Source organism: Conger conger, chromosome 17, assembly GCF_963514075.1.
Source record: "Conger conger chromosome 17, fConCon1.1, whole genome shotgun sequence".
Lineage (NCBI taxonomy): Eukaryota > Metazoa > Chordata > Actinopteri > Anguilliformes > Congridae > Conger > Conger conger.
The window spans coordinates 18,637,351-18,656,695 of record NC_083776.1 but is presented as its reverse complement, the minus strand read 5'-3'; the positions used below and the strand labels follow the sequence as shown (position 1 = coordinate 18,656,695).

General features: G+C 41.3%; 1 protein-coding gene across 1 annotated transcript in view; it reads right to left on the bottom strand.

The window, feature by feature from the left end:
• Positions 1-2,314: 2,314 nt before the first annotated feature.
• The window catches only part of LOC133116708 (cysteine/serine-rich nuclear protein 3-like), a 32,805-nt gene continuing 15,774 nt past the window's right edge, over positions 2,315-19,345 (bottom strand). The window contains exons 3-6 of the mRNA XM_061226589.1: positions 13,231-13,378; positions 8,209-8,468; positions 7,363-7,659; positions 2,315-6,214 (exon numbers count right to left, since the gene is read on the bottom strand). Of these exons, the coding sequence (XP_061082573.1) occupies positions 5,099-6,214; positions 7,363-7,659; positions 8,209-8,468; positions 13,231-13,363 (1,806 nt within the window). The 5' untranslated portion in view covers positions 13,364-13,378 and the 3' untranslated portion in view covers positions 2,315-5,098. The remainder of the gene's footprint in view (positions 6,215-7,362; positions 7,660-8,208; positions 8,469-13,230; positions 13,379-19,345) is intronic.

Sequence of the window (19,345 nt, the reverse complement as noted above, 5' to 3'; positions counted from 1 at the left end):
AATGCAAGGTCAAATTACTCAAATGCGTACAAGAAAAATGTGTGTATTATTGCTTTGGAATGGGTCTTGTTAGGTTTGGATGAAATATTTGTTGCAATTTGATCGTTTTGATATAAATAATTTGACAGATTTATGCAGTTGAGTTTATGAAGGGTTTACACTGTGCTTTTCATATGTGAGAAATGACTTGCATTCTTACATTGACGAGACGCCATATTTGACAGTAAGTATGAGGTGCTTCTTTTTGGTCTCATCTGGCCATAGCACTCTTTTCCTTTCGTAATTCCAGTAAGGTTCGGAAACTCAAGATACTTGGTTTTGTTTATTATGCTCAGTAAGGGCTGTCTTCGTGCTACCTTTCTTAGAGTTCATTTTCCCAATTTCACTTTGTTTGATTTTATTTACAATAATGTTTACATGAGAGTAAATGTATCGAAATAAGAGTATATAGTTTTCCTGTATGTTTTAACATAAGATATAGATCAGTATCCATGTTTATTATATGCAGGCTTTTTTCTCCATTTTTATTAAGGGTGCCAATAATTCTGGAGCCCACTGTATGTAGCATACATACTTGTGTGTGCCTACACTAGATTCATAATTAGGTACTTTCAATACTTTTTCCGCCTAAATAATATACATCTTATATGGGATAGACATGTAAATATTACCTTAAAATATGATTCGTATTTTCCTTACATTGATAATGCTTGAATATTTACCCATTGGGAAATCTGTTTAGGTAGTGTACAGGCGCTGGATACATTAAATCAAAATAAGGCCTCACCCGCCTTTCCTTCTCTGTTTAAATTGCACATACATAGTCTTCCCTAGGACGAGGCCTTGCATCTTTATTTAAAATCTGTAGAAACACAGACAATATTACTCTGTATAATTAGAATAGAGTATTATTAGAGTGATACTTGATCTGTGGCTTAAGTTAAGTGTCCTTAATATAAAATATTAAGAAATATTGTCCAAATGCCTTTTTCATAGATATCTACCATTTATAGATGTATGATTATTATGAATTTTATTATGAGTAGTAATGATAATAATAATAATAAAAGTTATTTGTTTAGCTGTGACTTTTATCACTAAGTTTGATTAGTGTAAGTATGACGTGTTGCCATAAAGCATGTGACGTCAACGTTGTGTACAATATCACGGTGTGTCCACTATCACGGTGTAAAATCTATTGTTTCAAGGATATACAAAAAGCTTTCATTGCCTTAAAGTTGCATTGAAATGATATGCAGAACATTTTACAGAACATTTATACATGCTTGAATCATTACTTTAAGGTCAGAATGTATTCTTTAAAGGTACTACTTTGTTTAATATGAAAAACATGACCGGATGAAATCATTAAAACAGCAGTCCAAATGTTTATCTTAAATAGAAATGTTTAATTTATGATTGGCTACAGAACTGTGACTTTATAGTTCAAACTATAAAACAATGTTGTGTAAATAAAATGATATTCTGCACTTTTCATTGTCCCTTGTTCTACACTTCTAAGACATTAGTACAGCACAAGATCTTTTTCAACATTTATTTATCTTTTTTGCTAAATAAGATTTTATGTCTCAACATGTAAAATACTTGAATTTATTATTTTGCAGTGAATAAACGGAATGTATTTGCAAGCTAAGACATCTGCTGCATCTCCCTTGGAATGGATATACACATACTCAGTGGGTATTTTTCGGTTCTCCTGTACATTAATGCAAATGGCCTCCAAATATAATGTGGCTGCAACTGGATATACAGTATAAAGCAGGCAGACATGTTAAAGAGGCTTAGTTGTTGTTTGAATTGTTGGTGCCAGACGTGGTGGTTCCAGCATCTCAGAAACTGCTGCCCTCCTGGGATTTTCACACACAGTTCACACAGAATGGTGCAGTAAAGAATAACATCCAGTGAGTGGCAGTTGTGTGTGAACATGCCTAGTTAATGAGAGATCAGAGGAGAATGGGCAGCCTAGTTCAAGCTGACCGAAAGGCCACAAATGGTTTACAAGAGTGGTGTGCGGAAGGGAATCTCACTCGTGATGAATTTCCCCAAGAAATGTAAATATCTCCTCACTAAGCTGGTTTGATGTTGGAGTGGCAACATATGACGATCAGCCAATTAAACCCACATCATGAATTTCCCCAAGAAATGTAAATATCTCCTCACTAAGCTGGTTTGATGTTGGAGTGGCAACATATGACGATCAGCCAGTTAAACCCACATCATTGTTTCTATGCTCATGTACAGTGTAAACAATACCATAATGAATGCATAATAATAAAGAACAAGACAGCAAGCATCTAGGTTTTCATTTATTTCAAAGCCTGGACTTAAAAAAAGGAAAATGTCATTAAACATTACCGATCTTGTTCTCATTCCCGTTGGGCTAAAAATTAAAATACATTTCAATAGCCATTTAGCAAATATTTGTGCAAATCAGAATCTGGAATATTTTAATTTGTACTGATTTCCATAGGTTAATGATCTCAAAGCTTCATTGAGCACAACAGACATTTATCTGCAAAAGCAAAAGCAGGGTACAAACCACAACAATTATGGAACAATTTAAAACTGAATTTAAATGTTTCCGGGTAATGCCACTGACCGGCAGGTGGCGCTGTAACTGTAAGGTTTAAACACTGAAAGTGTTGCAGTCCTCCAGTGGTGGTCATGCGTTTGGAGATACTCTCTTCCAGGGATTATCACAGTCCTCGAGGGCCGAGAACTGCTGGTTTTCCATGTTCCCTTTGCCTGGGAGTTAGGTGTGAACATATTCTGGCCAAACGGTAGCACTAACTTTTCATTTAATTCAGGGAGAAGAACATGTATGGATTTGGATTCAAGGGCCATATTTGACGATCTCTGCCATTTAGGAGGGCCATACATAAAGCTTCGGGTTCATAAAGGGTGTACTAGGCATAACTGATAACCTGGTATCAGTCTATGCTGATTGAGCAACACTTATCTGTTATAAGCATAGATAATACAAAATATAAATAAAAAGATTTAATCAAACTTGACAAACCTCAGAAGTAAGGTGATCTGTTACTCTGTGTGATGTAGATGGTGTTAATGCCTTTGGTGTGGAAAATACCTTGTATATAATTTTTTCTCCACTGTAAAAACATTGGCTAAGCTCCCACACTGTATATTGCACACATTGTTTTATGAAATAACAGCAAACATTGTTCAATGTTACAAGATACAGTGTGCGGGACCATAGCTTTTGTATGCATTTGCTCTTTTCTCCAAACACCTGTTTTTTTTTCTTGTGTGCAAACCTTGTGTGTGTGTTTGTGGAGTGGTCAAAGCCATTGTAAACATAACAACTGTATCATGTTATATCATACATGCTATTGCACTCTCAAAGAATAGATACTTAAATTTTTTAGACATACTTTTTTTTTTTCATCTTTGTATGAAAACAAACAGCACCCATACTGTCTGCAAATGCTCACTGCATGGCTTTATGATTTATCTTTACTACTTACAAAGAATAACCATGTTCAGTCTACAGTTCATGGCTCTCATATTCAAAGTACCGTAAACAAGAAAGTGCTAGTGGCTCTTTTATGTACCGTTCCTTTGATCTGAACAATGCATGCCGTTGACTGATACAAACATCAAATTCTATTTGCGAGTTTCTGACAGAATTTTGGCCTCTCGGGTATTATACCCGGTTTTTGTAAATGTCTGAAACATATTGGCTACAACGAAAATATGTATTATTGTTGATAAAAATAAGTTACTTACAGAACACTTAGGGCACGTTCAGTGCAGGGGAAAAACGGCAAAATTATTGGTTGTATTTACCAGGCATTTTAAAATCATCATTACCATGGCCAATCACTAAATATGATTTGTGCTCGGACCATAACATTTCAATCCCAGGGAATGGTTCCTCTGTCAGAAAATATGAATTTCAATTCCAATTTAACATATAAGTTCATTGACATTTGTCATGCCCTAGATGCCCTTGATGTGTTTCAAAATGATATGATTAAGAACCACTGTTACATAAGAATGTACAGTAAGGCTATATCAGAAAGTGATTGGCAGAATTTAATCTGCAAGATCTTTTTTTACTGCATTCGTTCATATTCTCATGGCAAATATATTTTTCATTGTTTTTTCGTAAACAAAAATGTCTTTTGAAATAATCTAAGCAAATTCATGAATAATAGTAAAATAATAAAAATGTAAATACTGATAACAAACATCAAACAATAAAAATCAAATGAAATTACACTGGTCAACAAATTTTATCATGATTCAAGTACTTTAAGAAAATTACATGGCAACTGCCCCCTCTCCAATGTAAGCATAGAAAAGTGCAAGTTGTGTGTCTTTTTTATCATTAACGTCTCAATTTATGCTTTTGGCATTTTACCAAAATATTCAGTGCCAGTTTCATGCTTTTACAAACAATATAAAAGCACACAGTAGATGTGACGACAGCTAAAATATTGTACAGTACATTGATACAGATTTATATAAACCCATACTGTCAATGTCATAAAGGTCATCAAGCTCAAAAATAACATGCTTTTCATTATCAAAATGTATATTTTTACATACACTTCATAACCCCATAAATACACTGCAACAATACTTTTTTTCCACACACTGACACATGGACGTATAAAAGTCCTATCAACAATAATTACTTAAAACTAGAAGTTTTACTTTGAGATTGCTTTACTGTGAGATACATACATTAAACTGGCCTAAAGCTTACAATTTGTATTTATTGATTCTCATTTTGCATTTTAAATTGTTGTTCCAAAAAAATGTTGAGAGCTTGAACCATTATGTAAAACAGGCAAACATTTAAAAATAAAATTTGCAGCTACTCATGTGTAGCTAAGCTTCCATTTGCTTCCAACAAACAAAAAACGATCCCTATTTCCCCCATTTGTCAGTAAATCGTCTTTTAAATAGAGCTATACAAGTAAAACTAAAATTAATTGAAATTTAAGTTAATGCCAAATCCATACTTCCCCATCGTTTAATCACATAATCCGTAACTTCCATTGTTTAGTTCAGTCGATTGAACCAGTGTTCTTAAAATGGACCGTGCGCACTAAACAGGTGTGACTTTTGGAAAGCTCTCCAGTGATAGACGGTTCTTTTTACTCTCCGTTAAAGAGGGGCTCTCAGACGGATCGTTGCTGATGTCCTTGGGCTGTGTGGGCATGAAGCAGTTCCCATAGTGCTCTTCTGAGTTATTGTTCAAGTAGTTCTGGAAGTCCATCTTGGAGTGAACTCCGGTCTCCTTTCCGTACACCCCATTGGGCTGGACGTTATTCTCCTGGTCTGGCGTGCGGTGGAGGATGACGGGAGATCCCCCGTTGGTCAGAGGGAAATGGCGGCTGGCGTACTGTTCCTTGGGCTGCCTGGAGAAAGTGGCGTACTGCTCCGAGCTCACGTCGAAGGGTCTGAGGGAGATGGACTCGCCCTGACCGGCGACTCTGTCCCGGAAAGGAGACACTTCGCCGTAGGGCTCTGCGTTTTGGCCGCCGTTGACGTTGACTGAAGCGGAGCTGGGGTTTTGCAGCTGATAATACTCGGCGGAGGAGCTGGTGAAGTAGGAGCTGTTGCCGTTAGCGTGATTGTCGCTGTTAGCATGGCTATTGCGTGCCCCGGCTGTGTCAGAGAAGCAAAGCACCGACGAGAGAGGCACCACTTCAGTGTGGGACACTGGAGGCATGCTGACCCGCTCCTCGAAATCGTCTGACTTGTCATCCCCATCATCATCCTCATCATCATCATCATCATCATCATCATCGTCTTCCTCGGACTCGCTAGCCGCCAGGCTTTGGGTGCTGGAGTCGGTGAGGCCACTGCATAAGCTGTCATCGTCCTCAGTATCCTCCTCTTCCTCCTCCTCCTCCTCATCTTCCTCCTCCTCTTCCTCCTCGATGGGCTCATCCATGCCCTCGGATGCCTGCAGGCACATGAGCGCTGCCTGCGGAACTCCGTCCGCCAGCGGGTACTCCAGACTGCGCTGGGCTTGCGCTAAATGGCCGCCGTCTCCGTGGCAACCGTCCTTGTGCTGCTCGCGGCTCTTCTCCACCTCCAGCTTCATGATGGTGTGCAGGAAGTGCGTCCGCACCCTGACGGGGTTGAACTCGATTCGGCCTGCGGTGTTGCTGCAGCCCTCCTTGGTGCAGCCACAGGGAAACGACATGCGGTCCACCTGCGAACACCAGAGTGAGCTGCTTATAGGCTAATCAAAATGGAGACACCATGGGTGTGTAGCGATGTGCAGCATACAAGTGACAAGAGTCTTATATTTGTTAGTGGGGAGGCAGCTAGGGTACGTTAACAAAGTTTGCATACTAGAGTAATGCAAACAACTTCATTTTTGCCACACTCCATTATTTTATTGTGGTGAACTGCATGGTCAAATCCAGAAAATCTATCATACTATCTGGATGGATAGATGGTACTCTGGGTAAGTGGAAACATACATTTTTGGGTGAACTGCCCTTTTAAAGCAAAAATGTTAAATCAATTTCACTCTGAGTAGAGCTGCATACATTCCCTCTCAAACTCATACAGAACTTGTAGTTAATACTGATAATCTTACTGTGCATATTAATGCCCTTAGAGCAATGTATTAGAGCAGGGATATGGTCCTGGAGGTGTTGCAGGTTGGTTTTTGTTTTAACCTTAAAAATCTGAAACCAGTATGGAGTTTAGAAATCAGGTGATGTGACGATTGTGTAATCAACCATTTTAACTGGCCATTTAGATGCTGAGTAACAGTGGAATACAGGAGAACATGTCGCCCCTGGCACTCTCAGAAATAAAGTTAGGAAACGTGCCCGTCACTGGGGGGTACCCTATGGGTAAATAAAATTGTATCGCGAGCCAACAATATATAATTAACTTCTACATTTTTTGCTTGGAAAACAAACAAATTTGTACTCAAAGAGAACATTACTGTACTTTCAGGGTACAATTAGGAAATTTGAATGTTGAAGAACAAAAAATGTACCTCCACTGTCACTTTATTTCTGAAAGTGTACATGTCCCGTCATTAAATATAACTGCCAAGTTTATATGATGTCAATGTTACTGTGTTTCAAATGAATATATGTCAGATGGTATGGGACAAAATGTGCCGTTTAATTAATATTTGAAACAAAAAGGGCTACTAGTATCTGGTCAGAAAGGACAGTATGACAGCTGATCATGGGAGATCCGCAGATACGCAGGGGTTTGTTTTGACTTTGTTTTGAGCAGGGTGCTGAGGGTACCAGTGATGCACTTCAGTTTCAGTTTTCATGGACACAGGACTATCTCTCAGCTGATGGTTTGGGGACAGACGGGGCGGCCCACCTGGCACTTGATCCCCGCCAGGCTGCAGGCGCAGGTCTCTGGGCGGCAGAAGAGCCGGCAGTCGCAGCCGCAGTCCTCGCGCGACACGCGGATGGTGCGCAGCTCGTGCTTCTCCTCCACGTCGATCTTCTTCACGCCCGACGAGCGCAGCAGGGCCCGCCGCTTCCTGGTGGTCAGCGGCTGCAGGAAGAAGTACTCGTCCACCTCCGTGCTGTCCAGGTCGATGTCGTCATCTGAGATGTCCTCCACCGTCAGGACGCTGGCCTCGTCCGAGTCCACCGTGCCGTTCTTTGTCAGCTGGAGAGAGGAGGGTGAGCGACGTTACTTTAAATTACTGTTATTCAGCTGACGCTTTTTATGCAAAGCGACTTATAGTTGATTACACTCAGCAGGGGCCAATCCCCTGTGGAAGAATGTTGGGTTAAGGGCCTTGTTCAAGGGCCCAGCAGCTGTGGCTACACCGGGAGTTGAACCACCAACGTTCCGGGCCCCAGTGACGCAGATGAAATGAGTCACAAAAAAGTCACAAATATATAGTGCAGTCCGTAAGTTTGGACAGTGACACATTTTTGGATGTTTTTGCTCTGTACCCTAGCAACCGGACAGTTTAAAGAAAACAATCACTATGAAGTTAAAGTGCAGACTTTCAGCTTTAATTTGAGGCTTTACATCCATATTGGGTGAACTGTGTAGGAATTAAAGCCCTTTTTATACATAGTCCTCCAAATTTTAGGGGACCAAAAGTAATTGGACAATTGGCTGCTGAAACGTTTCTTGGATAGGTATGTTAAGTTTCATCATTAGCTCCTGCATAAAAGAGCTAGCCTGCACTGTGTGTTTTCCAACCTTGAGTTTGATGGAGTTGAGCTTCTCCTCCTTCAGATGGTCCCTGAGCTGGTCCCTGTGGATCCGCTGCTGCTCCAGGGCGAACTCCCCCAGGCTGTACTGCCTCACCCAGCTGTGGTGGCTGGACATGCCCAGGGTGCTGCCTCCCTGGCTGGGCACGCTGGTGAAGCCCTGCCTGCGGCTGAAGTAGTACACCGTCACCTTCTCAAAATGGACGCTCCTCCTCCTCATCCGCTTCTCCTTCTTCAGGATGGAAGCAGCTGAACCGAAAGAAGGTACAGTACAGGGCGTTCCCGTCAACAGTACATTACGTTACATTACATTACAGTTATTTAGTTTATGTTTTCATCCAAAGTTGATTAGGCTAAGCAGGGGCCAAGCCCCCCTGGAGCAATGTGGGGTTAAGGGCCTAGCCAAACAGCTGTGGGCTTGAACTATCAACCTTCCATCAACCATCAAAACTGGGGCTTGGCATTTTAAATGCTTTTTAATTTGGCTTGTCAAATTACCACCGTAATTTGAAATGTCCAATTTAATATTTACAGTGGTGTTCATACTGCTGTTGATTTGGGAGGGTGCAGATGGCCATCGTTCTTCTCCGAAACCTTCACACAAAGCTCAGTCAGAGGAAGACTTTTCATGTGCGGTCTCCCCCCATGAAACCTGGACTTTTAAACCAGTGTTGCCAACCTGTGTATGCTGGTTTTTTGTTCCAACCTGTTGCAATTTTAGAATCATTAAGATTTTTTTATCAACGTGGTTCTTTAAATTTTTACCCTCTTATGCCATATTATGTGAAAAAATACCTGTGCATGGCAAGGGGAATAAAGGTCCTATGTTCAAATATTGCTATATTGCAAACAATTACATATAAAAGATAATCAACCAGCAGGAATCGCTAAAGATAAATAAAATGCAGACCTTTAAATAACGGAACATGGGCAACACAGTCGCCAATTGTGCACTGTGCTCTCGGGCAACCAATAGCAGGTCCGGAGACCCTCGGGCTCATCCCTGCACCACAGAACCAGGTGAGCCACTAGTCCACCAAAACTATATTTATTAATCGTAAAAATTGTTGCCAGCCAGTAATTCTGATTCATACCTAATTTGGTACACTTTGCATTTTCCACACAGGGATTACTGTTTACAATTGTACTGTATTTACACCTCTATCCATCTTGAATATTTATGTTGCTGCACAATATCCATTCATTACACTCTGTCTTGTACTTTCTGTTAAATATTCATTTGGATCAGCAAGCGATACATCCTCTTTTCTTTCTATATTCCTTCAAAAGAGAAAAAGGTTTTGTGTAAGTGTAAATACCTATTCCTGGCTCTGGTCAGGAGAGAAAGCAGAGCTCCTGCCTCTCCTCTTGATGTCAGATACACAGGGGGAATGAGGCAAGGCTGGCTTAGACAGCTGAGAAGCCACCGGAAAGAGTCTGGAGACAATACTAGCAACGACCCCTACTCTGCAGGCACTGCCTGAACAACTGAACACTCAGATATACAATGTACCATACGCTCTCAGTAATAAAGCGACAGTGGAGGTACATTTATGTTCTTCAAGGATCACATTTCCCAAATGTACCTGAAAGTACAGTAATGTTCTCTTTGGGTACAAATGAGTATGTTCAACAAGCAAAAAATCAATTTAATGATACAGTATATTGCTGCTAGGGGTAAACTTTTATGTACAGTGGGCTCCAGAATTATTGGTACCCTAGATAAATATATACAAAAAATGCTGTAAATGAATAAAATAAATAAAACGTTATTGACACAAGCTTTATTTTCCAATGTGTAAAACAGTGTGCTTTATTAAAGGTACAATAGGTAAGATTTTTGTGTTAAAACATTGTGACAAGACCATTGTAAATCCCTTCCTGTCATTGAGAATGACTCACTGACATATTGACTCACCCACTGCCTGTGTTTATAGTCCTTGAATTCGGGTTTGAAAATATACAGTTCATGGACCGACACTCTGTACCAAAACATTGTACAGCTGTACAATAATTCAAGCTCATGTTGGTTCCAATTTACACAGCCAATGGCATGGCGGTTTATTCATGCACAAGCATAAACCTTGCCCATCAACAATGGCAAAGTCTACCAGCAAGCGATCCTTAGATTCTACATCTCCTGTGGTTAAACCAAAGAAAATGAGACAACAAATCCCGGGGCGTGTTTAGCTAAACCTATATTTTTCTTAAACTGTTAGTTACAGCTGCATCGTTTCATCATATCTTAGTGATATAGCCAGCTATATGAAGCAAAATATATCTACCGTAAATAACTTGCTTGCTCATAATATAGTTTGTTAGTGGGGGGGAGGGTTAGTAGTTAAAACTTGAAAAAGACAAAAATATAAATAGCAGTGTGTGTAGCACAATAAAGTAAATATTTCAGCATTTCATAAAGTCACCTGTTAGGCGAACATTTTCTTACTAGAACACTACGAGAAGACAACCAGCTCTATCCCCAAAAAACAGATTCCACAATTATTAGCACCCCTGGTTTAAGACTTTTAATACAATTTGTGACACATGTGGAGGGATTTTTGACCATTTCTCCATGCAGAACTTTGGATACCCCCCTCTTCAGTTCAGACAACAGGTTTTTCAAGGGAAATTGTTTTAGATAACAATTTTGGCACAGATTTTTATGTATGTTTGGGCTCATTGTCCTGCTGCACAATCTATGGTCAATTGGTGGCCAGTTAACATCTGTGTCTTCTGAATCGACAGTTCTTTCACTTTTCCCATGCTGATGGTTGACAAAGGGGTTTTGCATGCTTGTTACCTCTTTTTTATACTCTAGTGAAACACGAAACACGAAACACGAAACATTGAAACATTAGAGTAAATGTATTCAAATAAAAAAAAGATAGTTTTCCTGTAAGTTTGAACATAAAATACAGATCATTATCCATGTTATTTATTATATGCAGTCTTTTTTCAACATTTTTATTAAGGGTGCCAATAATTCTGGAGCCCATTGTACCTATTGGGTATGACCCCAGTGACAAGCATTTGTACTTTCTAAGGCACTCTTCATACCTTTATTTCTGAGAATGTACTGGGCAAGCTTGAAAATAAAATTTTAAGCTGCCTTTTGTAAAGCGTACAGATTTAATGAGTACATACTGTTGCTGAAAGGTCAAACTGTAATTAATCCTTGTTATTGGCAATGAAAAGGCATTTCAAGGTACTCCATGGCTACCTTGTGAATTTTGATAAACTGGTGTGTATCAAAATAATGTGTGTTCCTATGAAGCAGAATTAATTTAATGAATGCGTATTATAATCCGATTTATTGCCAACCGGTAGGTTGCATATTGCCTCAATATAACTTTGCAAGCGATTAGAACGGAATGTTGCCATGACGGTGCACTCAAAAGAACTCCGCGAGGTTCCATAGCCTTTGAAAGAGAACATCAGGGGCCAACTCAAGGCTGCTTAGTTTCTCTGGCACCTGCCTACGCAATAATCCCTCAGAGCCATCCATCTCCCATGCCTGTGTTTAAATGACATTAGGCTTAGACACAGCCATCCAGTCCCAGTATTTCCTGCTGAGGGACAGAAACTCATTCTAAAGCACACACACTGGATGCCCAATGTGGACAACGGACACCTGGAATCCTGGAAGAGCCACAGCCAGAGAACGAGAGAGCAGAATACCACCCAATCAACTCTGAGACAGAGGAGCCAACCACCAACCAAAGCTCAAGGCAGCATGTAAGGGGCGGGATAGATTTGTTTTATTCAGAGGTTGTTTTATTCACAAGTCTTTGGAGAATCTGACTGAAAGGCCATAGCGGTTGAAGGTGCAAGGTGGACGATGGGTGTTATTTAAAGAGGGGTTTGGGAAAACAATAGCCGTAGCCAGCTGAGAGGCATTCAGAAATGCACAGTTCCCTGGCCCTGTGGCAGGACTCACAAGCACCAGCTCAATTATTGGGCTTTGCTCACTGGCGCGTCTCCTAATGAATGGTTCGCCCCTCGTCCGTCTGCTTTATTAAAACGAACCTCCACGGTTCAGCACTCTGTCATTGTTTAACTGGGCAGAGGGTTTCATTAAAGCTGACTCAACAAGCAGGATGCAAATGTGGAGATAATATCCCTTTCATGTCACTTATACTCCACACTTCTATTCTACTGGACTACTCATCAAGGTATCAAGTACAACTGAGCCCACCTTTACCAGTTACATTACAGCCAGGTGGCAATGCTGTAATACAGTTATTGATAAAATATCCAAGCTAGAAATGCATTGCTGACATGGAGCAAGACTGCTGAAACAATTTAAAACAGTGTTTTTTGTTCCAAATATTATTCTGGCTAAACAGCTGTACACACCACTGCTGGCTCACTCCAACGACCGTAGTGAAATATTTTTACAAAGGATATACTGTATGAGCAGAAAAAAAAAGATCAGATCAGTTGAATCAGTGGTGACCAACCCTGTTCCTGGAGATCTACCACCTTGTAGGTTTTCATTTCTACCCTAAATTGGCACACCTAACTCTACTAATTAGCAGCTCAGTAAGATCTCAAGCTGTTGAATGAGGTGTGTAAGGGTTGGAGTGAAAACCTACAGGATGGTAGATATCCAGGAACAGGATTAGTTACCACTGAAGAAGAAATGTAGATCTACCCTCGTCTTGTGCTGCTTATTTAAAAAATAAATAAAACCAAATTTAAAAAATAATTATCTCAAAATGGGGACATCATTGTACATTCAGTGCAATCACTCCCAGAAACACAGGTACGAAAGCTTATTAAAATTGTACCCCAAGCCAGCAATATAATTAATTTGTTCCTTTTTTACTTGGAAAACATACTCATTTGTAGCCAAAAAGAATATTACTATTAGGGTACATTTGGGAAATTTGACAGGAAATTTGATTTGTATGAATGTAACTCCACTGTTACTATTGTGGTGTGGGGGTATAGGGGGTAGGGGGGAGTGGTGTGGGGTTAGAGAGGACGGCTCATTGGGTGATGGCTCACAGGGGAAGTGTTGGAGCCGGGGGGTTGAAGCTGTCGCTGCTGTCCCCACTCTCGCTGACGGAGACCTCGTCATCGGACTCCCGCGGAGAGGACCCGTCCACCTCCTGGAACTTCCTCTTTAGTATTCCACTCATGGTGACCGGTTGCACCTGTTAGCGCACAAGGGAAACACTGTTTAAAGCCCAGCTGGCTCCCAGCACCACCCTCAGCACACCCAATTAGTGCAGAGTCCACACACACACACACACGCACACACACGCACACACCTCCACTTCACCATCGCTCCTCGAGCGTCTGATCAGCAGGCTGCAGGAGGCTGAACGTGCTTTAGAAGAGAGGCTCTGCTAATTGGCAGAGATCTCTCATGTTCAGGAAGTCCATTCTGCCATGTTTAATTGAGTGACCGCAGTGAATCTGCTCTCTCGGCAAGCCCCACAATGACGCTTACAAAAAGCCACTTTGATCCCTCTGAGTGTGTGTGTGTTTTTGTGAGAGCAAGAGAGAGATTTGCTTTAGTATTATTGTTAATGATTGATTATTATTATTGCTTTTACTCATTCAAGTATTTGTTATTTATTATTATTGCTTATACTTGAGTGATGGAGAGAGGAGAGAATATGAATATGAATAATACATACATAATACGAATACGAAATTCATAACTACTTGGTGCGTTGGGGCAGAAAGGGGTATGTGAAAATAAAAGGAGAGAGAGAGAGAGAGAGAGAGAGAGAGAGAGAGAGAGAGAGAGAGAGAGAGAGAGAGAGAGAGAGAGAGAGAGAGAGAGAGAGAGAGAGAGAGAGAGAGAGAGAGAGAGAGAGAGAGAGAGAGAGAGAGAGAGAGAGAGAGAGAGAGAGAGAGAGAGAGAGAGAGAGAGAGACCCTTGTGCTTTATTGAAATTACAAAATTAGCATTTTATTGCCAAAGCACGGCAAGGAACGTGTGGTATCAAAGATGAATAACAGAACAACATGATCATATACATACATACCATTACGCATACACGGATACTGTAATACACAGTAATAGTAACACACTAATGATGCAAGATTCTGAGCGTGTGCGTTTGTATGTGTGTGTGTTTGTATGTGTATGTGCATGGATGTATGCATGCAGCTGTGTGTTTGTGAACTGTAGAGTTGTATGATGATGTTTTTTTGTATAACCGTAGAAGTAAAACATGAACAATAGTTATTGCTTCTAAAATTATGAGTTCAAATAAAATGAAATGGTAATTCATATGTGAACTAAAATTCATAAATACACAGTATGTTTTGTTGTCATTCATTTAATTTCATGGTTGGAACGTTTGGGAAAATTTTGGCTAACCCAATTACAATCTCTGTGATAGGTATTCGTTATAACAAAATGTGAATTTAGCAATATCCATAGGTCTTTGAAATGCAAAATATTTAGTGACCCTACATTTGAATCTGCCTCACTTTAGAACAGATAAACAGAGAACAGATTAAAATGTAACCATTAGTTCAAGCAGAAATAGAAAAGCTGAGGGAGAGAGGGAGAAGAACCAGAGGGCAACTTGACACGTCAGCGCTAGGTAGAGCATGCGGAAAACAAGCATTGTAGTTCAACTGTATTTCAAGAAACCGAATGAAGCAAGATTTTCATGGCTAAACTTAAATGTGAACACGGTATGCTAAAGATGGGCACAAACGCAATTAGATTGCATCATGTCTACAGTGCTATAGAACAGAGGAACCAGAGAGTAGCTTAACACGTCAGCATTGGTACTGTATCTGCCAAAGTGGCTTGTTTGGGTGTTCTGTTCAGGCTAGCGCTGCTCCTGCCCATTATCAGCTGGCAGCGCTGTTTCAGGACGAGCGCAGAGAACCACAGAACCTGCACGGTCCCTGTGGGTCAGTCTGCGGTCACGGTACTGACCCGACTGCTCCAACTGAGCACTGCACGACGCCTAGCATGGTCATCTGCCATTTAAGAAAGCGTCTCGCTACTACAGAAACGGCCATCAGGCTGGTGAATACGTGCTAGGTTGAAGGTTTTCCGTTGGGAGTAAACTGCAGATGTGAGATATTTAAGTCAGGTGTCGGAATCATTTCTCATGTTTAAGATAACATTTCTTGTGACTAAGAAGATGAATTGATAACCATATGGGAATGTATGAAATTATTGTGTAAAACCATCCAATGTGTGTAGCCATAAACCTATGAATTGACAATCATGTACAGTACACTAATAATTCTGTTCTTAGACCACATACAGTACAGAACATTGTCAGCTCAAGGCTAAGATGTATTCCTGTTTCATTATTTCAAATGCATGTGTCCAAAAAAAGCCCAAGATTTATAAATTAGCATATAAAGTCATGTCAGAGTCTGTAGTGTCTATTCCACTCACATAATGTACCCTAAAATACCTCAAATTACCAATTTACCCTGGACATTTTGCCTACGTACCAGTGATTGTATTGGTCTTCAAGGCTGGTCAAAGTATACAGAAAGGCAAAGAAATGTAGTCTATCTTTGGCTACGATATATACTGTAGTCTATCTTTGGCTACGATATATACTGTAATTCTCTGACTCCAGAATGATTGTGATAGTTGCCCTTGTTGAAGACCCATTTGTGTTTGTAGCCCTAGGCACTGGCTGCACTTCACTGTGATAACCAAAATGGTTTCCATGGCAACTCTAGTACACTTGCTCCATTAGTGAAAGCAATTCTGCAACTGAACATCAAGCAAAAGCAAGGCTCCGTGTTGAAACTACGGATATTTAAAATAAGATTGCATGACATAATTACAATTGAAAATCCTACAGTACTTTCGAAGAAAGACAGAAATGTCATGTTTATTATGATGGTACTGATGATACTTATTATTTATTATGTATGGAATCACATGTTCGTATGTCCAAACATACATATACAACCACTCTTAATTAAGTGTTATTGTGGTCTCTTGTTTTTCTTAATAACTGTTCCTGTGATTGATTGTCAATTATGCAATGAAAGCCTGCCAATGAGCTAACGCCTCGAAAGGGATCATTTCAAATTCTCTAGAAAATATGTATTACCCGAAAGCAATTTGCTGAAATGCACTCCCATCTGTTTTCTTCACTATAAAAGCAGGTGTGTGCCTTTGAATCTCCCCTCAACGATGCCTAAGATTTAGCTCTATCTTAATTGGTATGACATCATAAACAAGACGAGCAATTACATCAGAGTTCACGACTTTATGGTTTATGAAGCGGTCAGAAAGACCAGCCTGCTGTCCTCCACTGCCACACGGATATGTCTTTGTGTTCTCCTCCATCAGACTAAAACCAAACGCAAGAAAGCACACCACTGAGCAAGGATTTCAGGAAAAAATAATGCAGCGAAAAGCAATCATTTACAAAGCCCCTCCCGCGGCCAGCTTGACTGAACAGAGAAACCGAGTACTCTGAATTTCCCTTCCTCCTGTACGGGAGGATATTGTACATTCCAGTTCTAATTAAGGAGGGAGCGGTTTATCCGACCGGCAATAACGCGGCCACCTCGCACTGCAAAAGCACCGCGGCGCACAGAATGACAGTAAAATCTCACATCGGCGGCTTTAAAAGATTGACCGGAGCTTATTTGACGTGACCCGGCGCATTAGAGCGCAGTAGAGTAAATACAGGAACGTTGAACTTTGCACTGATGCGAACAATGACTGACCTGCTTCTGTACCAGGTATACCCCGAGGTCCGCAGCTCCACCATGGAACAGTAATGGGAGATAAAAATGAAATGAAGCTGGTTAAAAACAGAGCAGACGTGCTGTACGGGGAGCTCCCATGTTGCTGCGTTTCTGCTGTGTGCAATCCCGACGCTCTGGTGTGTGGGGGAGAGGGAGCAGGGGACGACCTGCAGATTTCTCAGCCCCGACTCCACTGCTGCTACCATATGCTTTAGTGTTTAATGAAGAGGGGGTTTCACTCCCCCCCCCCCCCCCCCCTCTCTTTCACACACACACACACACACACACACACACTCTCTCACACACAGTCTCTCTCTCTCCCCCCACCTCTCTCTCACACACATACACTCTCTCCCCCCCCCACCTCTCTCACACAAATACACACACTCTCCTTCTCTCTCTCACACACACACACACACACACACACGCTCTCTCTCCTCTCTCTCAGACACACACACACACACACACGCTCTCTCTCCTCTCTCAGACACACACACACACACGCACTCTCCTCTCTCTCAGACACACACACACACACATACACTCTCCTCTCTCTCAGACACACACACACACACACACACACTCTCCTCTCTCTCAGACACACACACACACACACACACACACTCTCTCTCCCTCCCTCCCTCTCCCCACACAAAGACTCATTAGCTGCTGCCGGCTGAAGCTCTACTGCCCGACTGAGGCTCAGGCAGCCTGCAGGATCACATGGGCTGTATGTCTGAGACCCAGGCGTGCCTACACTCCTGCTGTCTGCAGATCTGCCCTTCAGTGAGAGAGTCTGTGTGTGTGTGTGTGTGTGTGTGTGTGTGTGTGTGTGAGACAGCGAGAGAGAGTCTGTGTGTGTGTGTGTGAGACAGCGAGAGAGAGTGTGCACGTGTATGTGTGTGTGCGTGTGTGTGAGAGAGAGCAAGAGAGAGTGTGTGTGTGTGTGTGTGTGAGACAGCGAGAGAGAGTGTGTGTGTGTGTGTGTGAGAGAGAGAGCAAGAGAGAGCATGTGTGTGAGACAGAGAGCGAGCGAGAGAGAGTGAATGTGTGTGTGAGAGACGGTAAGAGGGAGAGAGAGAGTGTGTGTGTGTGTGTGTGTGTGTGAGACAGCGAGAGAGAGAGTGTGTGTGAGAGAGCAAGAGAGAGAGCGTGTGTGTGTGTGAGAGAGCAAGAGAGAGAGAGAGTGTGTGTGTGTGTGTGTGAGACAGCGAGAGAGAGTGTGCACGTGTATGTGTGTGTGTGTGTGTGTGTGTGTGACAGAGAGAGGTGCACGATAAACCATCCAGACTAATAGGCTTGCAGCATCAATGACAGAAGGCAGATGCACGTGTGGTTGTGATGTCTGGGTGCCCTGTGCTGTGCTGTGAGGGGTAATTGATCATTTGTGAAGAGGTGACTGACTGGCAGGAAAATGACATTCAGCAGGATAAAGAAGCACTGTTTAGGTCATTTCATTCTGCATCCTGGGATCAGAACCAAATTAAAGGAAAACCTAGCTAATTGGGGATGATGCAGGGTCAACAGATTCCCCATTCTTCTGTTGGATTTACAGATCTGAATGTAGGATCACCACAACTATTCTGAAATTAGAACTGCATTAGCAGGTAATGGTTGGGGATTTTACTGGAGTGTGAAATCCACATACACAAATATTTTGTAATTGATTGGTATTTAATATGTATTTACTTGTTTGTAAAACTGCATATACATGAGTATATTGTGTGCATGTGTGCTTGTATGTTAGCAGGTATATATGCATGTAAAAACTCTGCTGCTGTGAGCTGCCCAATTTTTTCCCCCAAAGCCAAGGAGACGAGGAGAGGTGCAAGCTGGAGTCTTGGTCCATGTGAACTACGCCATTTTGCAGGAGCTATTGTCACAGGTATTCTACTCACAAAGGTTTTCATTAAAAAAGTGTAATGTCTAGTAATTCTTTGTCCCTCCAAGATAGTAATCTCAGCTGTGTTTGTGCCAGTTCTGGGGTTTTCATGATCGCAACAAGGCCCAATTCTTTCTCTCTCCATTCTCTTTAATAATAGCCAATTAAATGCAGAGGTACCAAATTCTAGTCTTCCCATGTTTGGCGTGTCTGGGATTTGTCAGTTGCCAGTCATCCTGGCAACAGAGGACTGACAACAGGGGATGCCATAACACAGTAGGATATAAAAAAACAAAGTGTGTAATTTCTTTCAGCTCACTTTAAAGATGCTTTGAGTGAAGTGGAACCCCTTCTGAGAACACAAAGTAAGCTATTTTGTTTATTTTCCTGTAAATTACTAATCTTGAATAAATTGATTTACTTTTTTTGGTAAGGGCACAAGAAGTAGAAGCCTGCCACTACTGTATTAGGTCTACAGTATATTATATATGAACTTCATATCGACTATAGACTTCTGCCTTATAACACTAGTTACA